This window comes from Tupaia chinensis, unplaced genomic scaffold (assembly GCF_000334495.1).
Source record: "Tupaia chinensis unplaced genomic scaffold, TupChi_1.0 Scaffold145814_1, whole genome shotgun sequence".
NCBI lineage: Eukaryota > Metazoa > Chordata > Mammalia > Scandentia > Tupaiidae > Tupaia > Tupaia belangeri.
In genome coordinates this window covers 1,510,132-1,516,380 of record NW_006205672.1, presented here as the reverse complement: position 1 = coordinate 1,516,380, position 6,249 = coordinate 1,510,132, and the positions used below count along the sequence as shown (strand labels likewise).

Here is a 6,249-nt window from a genome sequence, read left to right as displayed (position 1 = left end):
CATCTGTATGAACTAGAAAGTGAGCAGAGTGTCAAGTTGCCTTCCCCACCCTGGGAAGTCTTGAGTTAGAGGGAGGAGAACCTCCCAAACAAGGATTTGGAAACCCACCTGCCACTGGAGGGCTATTACCCAGAAAGATCTAAAAACAAAAAGAAGCAAGAAAAAAGGGGCAGCTTTGGTGCCCCCTACTGGCTCTTTTAGAAATGACAGGTGACCTCCTACACCTCTGAGCACCTTTTTTAAAAAACTGACCAATGGGTTTTTGTGTGTGTGTGTGCGTGTGCGTGTGTGCAAGGGTGTATGTGTGTTTAGGTTTTGCTATAGCATGCAATCACCAGAAAGAGAAAGAAAGTAAGAAAATCCCCCTGGGGGATGGCCACGCTGCAATCCCTTCTCCTCCATTTTCCTCTCAGGATCCTGGGCATGCATACTCATATGCTTGGCATGATATTCAAGCCACTGGTCTAGGACTCAAACCGTGGTCAACCGTGTGGTTCAGTGCCTTAACCACCATGCCGCCTGCCGCCTCCCCCCCCCTTTTAGGTTTTGTCATAGGGCACATAAGCTCATGGGAGAGAGGGAGGGAAAGTGAGAAATCATCCCTCAGGGGCAGTGGCCATGCAGCAATTCGTTCTCCTCCATTCTCTTCTTGGGATTTTGGGCAGGCACGCACATGCACTGGGCATGATTTTCAGTTGCCAGGTCTGGGACATGAGCTTTCGGCCATGCGAAAGTCCAGCGCCTTAACAACACGCCACCCACTGCCCTCTCCCTCTTTTTGCATTCCTCAGTTGGTCACAATTTAACCCCAGTGCTGCAGGTAAGGCCAACAACAGATCTCAGCAAAGAGTTTTATTTCGAAACCCCAGGAAGGCATTACAAATAATGGAGATAGAAATCCGAATCAAACCCTGAAACAAACAGGCCTGCTGGCCCCAGGCAGTCAGGCATAGGAAGTCGGAGGAACACATTCCAGATAGGGATCTCGCCCTGAGCTGAGTCGGTGTATTAGTTGGACTCTTCTGGGAAAGGGAGTTGGGAACCGTAAATCTTCACCACCCTGAGCCCTAATGTTGCCCTGGATGGGAGGAAGAGAAGGCCGCAGCACATGAGGGCAAGGACTCAGTGAGTCTGGCCTGGCACTTACTGCCTGCTCTGGTCCCCGCAGTCCATAAATAAGTTACCGCACAGCCCAGGAGCTGAGGTCGGGGAGTGAGCAAACATGGCCTCTGAAGGCAGGGGCAGCCACCGGGCTACAGCAGGACACAGTCTGACTCGTGCTTCGGCCGTCGACGCTCCCCACCTGGCCGGCCGGGTGCGGCTCCTCTTCCCTGTATGGGATTTGACAATGGGTCATCCCACAACCTCTGGAGAGCTTAAGGGCAGAGATTCTAGGAGGAAGGATGGTCAGGAACAAGAAGGGCAGGGGAGCTAGGAGGGAAGGGGCCCTGGGGGAGAGGGGAAGGCAGAAGGGCTGAGGGAAGCCCTGAAGAGACAAGGGCAGGAATCCTGGGACTGAGAACAGGTGGGAGGACAACGCCCAGGACCCAGCTCACCTGTGGAGAGAGGGCCCGAGTTTGCCTGGGCGGGGCTGCCTGAAGACTCCCCCTGCGGAAGCTGCTGGGCCAGCTCCAAGTCGCTCAGGGCCAGCGAGCCCTGTGGCTGCTGCTGCTGCAGGGACAGGGCAATCAGATAGTCCTGGAGAGAGCAAGGACGGAAGTGGGCTAGGCCGGAGTGGCTCTTCCGTGCAGGGGTCAAGCCAGCCTTTTGGGTTGTTTTAGAATTGTTTATTTCTTTTTCTTTTTTTAAAAATTTGCTTGTCAGAGAGAGAGAGAGAGAGAGAGAAAGCAAGAAAGCAAGCTGCCAGGTCTGGAACTCAAACCATGGTCAGCTGTCATGTGGAAATCCAACACCTTAACCAACCTGCCACCTGCTAGCCCTTCAAACCTGTTTATCCTTTTTTTTTTTTTTTTTTTTTTTAGAGATTTTTTGCAACAGGGCATGTGCACTCACCAGAGAGACAGAGAGACAGAAAGTGAGAAATCAACTCCTGGGGGGATGGCCACGCCACAGTCCCTTCTCCATTCTCTGCTAGAGATTTTGGGCATGCATGCCCAGTGTGAGTTTTAAGCCACTGTGTCCAGGACTCGAACCATAGTCAACTATATCCAGCAACCACTACACCATCTGCTGGTCCCACAATTATTACTCATTCTTTTTTTTTTTTTTTGGAGAGGTTTTCGCTATAGGGCACGTGCGCTCGCCAGACAGACAGAGAGAGACATAGAGACAGAAAGCGAGAAATCACCCCCCCAGGGGGGATGGTCACGCCGCAATCCCTTCTCCTCCATTCTCCTCTTGGGATCTTGGGCACACACGCACACGCACCCAGCATGAGTTCTAAGCCACCGGGTCCGGGACGCGAACCGCGATTGACTACGTGGGAGTCCAGTGACATAGCCATTACGCTAACTGCTGGTTCCCATTACTCATTCTTTAAATTATCCAGCTGTTTCTCCTTCCTAAGTATGTCATGTGGGGCATCAGGGGAGGATATGGGCTGAAGATAACAGAGGAAGCTGGGGGAGAGGCCTGCCTATGTCGCGGTCTAGCCGATAAAATGCATGTATCTTGCCTATGGCAGAAAGCTCTCTGAGGTAAACAAGCACCTTTCCCAGAGGCCCCACACACCTGGTCCACCTGCAGCTGCTTTTCTGGGGAGCTACTCCCACTTTCCACTCCAGGCCCCTTGCCCAGGGAATGGCTTAGATGAAAGTCGGAGTCGCAGAAGCAGCTGTCTCCATCCACGTTGTGCAGGCTCTCCCACACCACCTGCTCCTCCTGCAGAAAGCCCTGGTCGGTGACCAGGAGGTACAAGTGACTCTGCAAAGAAAAGGACAGGGCTGATTGCTGGGGTTGGTGGCAGAGGCAGTTTGCTGCATCCTCTGAGATGCAGTTGGGGTGAGCCAACTGGTGTGTTAGCTGGACGCTAGTGTGAGTTGTGGATGATCTGTCTTTTTTTTGTTTGTTTTGGAGAGGTTTTTGCTATAGGGCGCGTGCGCTTGCCAGAAAGACAGAGAGAGACAGAGATAGAAAGTGAGAAATCACCCCCCCAGGGGGATGGCCACGCAGCAATCCCTTCCCCTCCGTTCTCCTCTCGGGATCTTGGGCACGCACGCACATGCGCCTGGTGTGAGTTTAAGCTGCCCAGTCCAGGATGCGAACCACGGTCGACTACGTGGGAGTCCAGCGACATAGCCATTATGCTAACTGCTGGTCCCAGCTTGTGGATCTGTCTTAAGTACGGTCCCTGCAGCTGTGGGGAGAGGGACAGGATGTCTCGGTGCACGTTCAGTGGGATGAGTACAGAGGTTGTTTTGGTCGAGCATGGTGTCCCCAGGGCTGGGGTACCACCCAAGATCCTACTTCCTACCCCGCTTCCCAGGTTCTGGGCGCCTAACTTTGAGAACTAGAGACCTCTCCCTTTTCTACTCTTGTCCTGGAAAGCTATGGTAATTTCTCCTTCTTCTTTTCTTCTTTTTTTTTTTTTTTAGAATTATTAATTTAATTTTATTTATTGTTATTATTTTTAAACTTGACAAGAGAGACAGAGAGCAGGAAAGTGAGAAAGCAAGCCTCCAAATCTGGGACTTGAACCGCAGTCAGCCCTGTGGGAGTCCAAGTATCTTAACCACCATGCCACCTAGAGGCCCCAGCTTCAGCAGTTTCTAACTTTGGCAGATTCTTGTACTGCTATGAGAATTCCACTGCCCCTGGCAGACTGGAAGACCTTGCTACTTGGCCACATGCAAAGCCTGGATTCCTGACCCACCCTGACAGCTGGGCGTCGGGAGCCTGACACCCCAGCTGGATCATAGCACAGCAAGAGTCTGTCATTAAAAAAATAAATAAATAAATAGATCCAATACTTAAAAAAAAAAAAAAGGGAGAAACGGAGAAGGGATGGTGGCGTGACCATACCCCATGGGGAGGTGGTGCTTACTCATTTCCCCTCTCCCTCTTTCTATCGCTCTCTGGTGAGCACATGTGCCCGCTAGTAAAATTAAAAAAAAAAAAAAAAAAAAAATTCCAGGTCAGCAAGTGGCCCGGAAGTTAAGGTGCTGGGTCCCACATGGCTAACTGGTTTGAGTCCCAGACCTGGTGGCCTGAAAATCATGCTGGGCACCTGTGCGTGTGCACCCAAAATCCTAAAAGGAGAATGGTGGAGAAGGGATTGGAGTGTGGCCACCCGCTCCCCCACCAGGGGGTGATTTCTCACTTTCCCTCTATCTCTATCTCTCTCCTGGAAGTGCACTTGACCTATGGCAAAAAGATCTAAAGAAAGCTCCACCGCCCCTTCCTGGGAAATAATTATCCTTTCTTGCCCCCCTGATGGCAGGCTGATCTACAACCAGCTGGTGGAGAAGATCACACACGTCACTCAGAGGCAGAAGCACTAACAGTGATTGCAGAATGTCCCTCTCGCTCTTTCTCCCTCCTATATTCCAGATAAAAGCTCTTTTGTCGCCTGGGTCCGGAAGAGGGCGTGGGACAGAACTGTAGCCAAACTGCAGTGGCCATGCCGCGAGTGAGAAATAAACCTTTGTTGTAAGTCACAAGGAGTGCAGGAGGTCCTTTGTTATCACAGTTTCATCTACTTTATCCTGGCTGAAATGCTGACCCAGGAGAATAAGGCGCGAGGAAATAACAACATTCTGCTCCCCACCTCCAAACCCTCATCACCTTGTGTTTAGTCAGAGTGCTAAAGTGGTTGTTTCGGAAAAAGACGCTAAGCTCCCCCTCTCTGGCGGCTGCCGTTAGCTCGCCCCCTCTCTGGCGCCTGCCGTTAGCTCGCACAGTCCATGGTAGGTCAGCTGCGCCGCCGTGGTCTCCAGGAACTGCTCTGCAATCAGGCCTGCGGGAGGACACGGGAGGGGGGCACAGCTTAAATCCAAGTCCTCAGCAGGTGCAGGAAGGATCATCCAGAGAGCCCCCGTCAAAAGCCCTGGGGGGGCCAGGACCAGCAGATGGCATAACGGTTACATCACTGGACTCCTACATAGTCGACCACGGTTCAAGTCCTGGGCCAGTGGCTCGAAACTCACACCAGACATGTGTGCATGCATCCCAAAATCCTGAGAGGAGAATGGTGGAGAAGGGATTGCAGTGTGGCCATCCTCCCACGGGGTGATTTCTCACGTTCTGTCTCTCTGTCTCTCTCTGTCTCTTCAGTGAGCACATGTGCCCTATAGCAAAAATCTCTCTTAAAAAAAAAAAAAAAAAAACAACCCTGGGACCAGTCCCACCTTCCAAAATCACCTCCTGGAAGCCTGGCTGTGTTTATTCAGTCACGCAACAAGTTCTTTCTGGAGTAAACTATAGCTACCCTGCGCCGGCACTGCGGAGAACCCCCGGCCCCGCCACCCCTCAGAGCTTGTACTCTAGTGGGATGCAGTGGGAGATGACAGGCGGCAAACAACAGGCCGAGGTGGCCGCGGTCGCTCCACCGAAGACCCACAAGAAGAGAGGGACTCACCTTCCGTCACGAGGTTGGTGTCGCTGGAGTGTTTGCAGGTGATGATCTTCTCCACCAGCTGGTTGTAGCTCAGCTTCCCCACCGCACTCACCGCCTCAGGACTCTGCGGCAGGGAGGGGTGACAACAAAGACTTTTTTTTTAAAGAGATGTTTTGTTTTTTAAGGAAGGAAATGAACGTAGCCCACAAGACTACAACCTAAGACCAAAGGTTCCTGAAGCTCTTTTTTTTTTAAAGGTTTTTGCTACAGAGCATATGTGCTTGTCAGAGAGAGACACTGAGAGGGAAAGTGAAGAAGCATCCCCAAAGAAGAATGGTCATGCCACAATCCTTTCTCCTCCATTTACCTTCTGAAATTTGGGGCATCCATGCACACACACCCAGCATGATTTATTTTCAAGCCACTAAGTCCAGGACTCTGACCATGGTTGAACATGTAGGGGTCCAGCACCTTAATCACCGCGCCACCTACTCACCCTCCTGAACTTCCTTTTTTTTAAAAAAAATTAAAAAATTTTATTTAACTTTATTTTTATTATTTATTTATTTATTTTGAAGAGGTTTTTTTTGCTATAGGGCGCATGTGCTCACCAGAAAGACAGAGAGAGACAGAAAGCGAGAAATCCTCCCCCCAGGGAGGATAGCCACTCCACAATCTCTTCTCCTCCATTCTCCTCTCAGGATCTTGGGCACGCACGCACACGCCCCCAGTGT

At 51.3% G+C, this 6,249-nt stretch overlaps 1 protein-coding gene across 1 annotated transcript in view; it reads right to left on the bottom strand.

The window, feature by feature from the left end:
• Window positions 1–837: 837 nt before the first annotated feature.
• Window positions 838–6,249, bottom strand: part of MINDY1 (MINDY lysine 48 deubiquitinase 1) — a 14,151-nt gene continuing 8,739 nt past the window's right edge. The window contains 7 exon segments of the mRNA XM_014584166.2: window positions 838–1,331; window positions 1,557–1,602; window positions 1,604–1,698; window positions 2,692–2,883; window positions 4,744–4,851; window positions 4,854–4,915; window positions 5,537–5,639. Coding sequence (XP_014439652.1) covers window positions 1,254–1,331; window positions 1,557–1,602; window positions 1,604–1,698; window positions 2,692–2,883; window positions 4,744–4,851; window positions 4,854–4,915; window positions 5,537–5,639 — 684 coding nt within the window. The 3' untranslated portion in view covers window positions 838–1,253.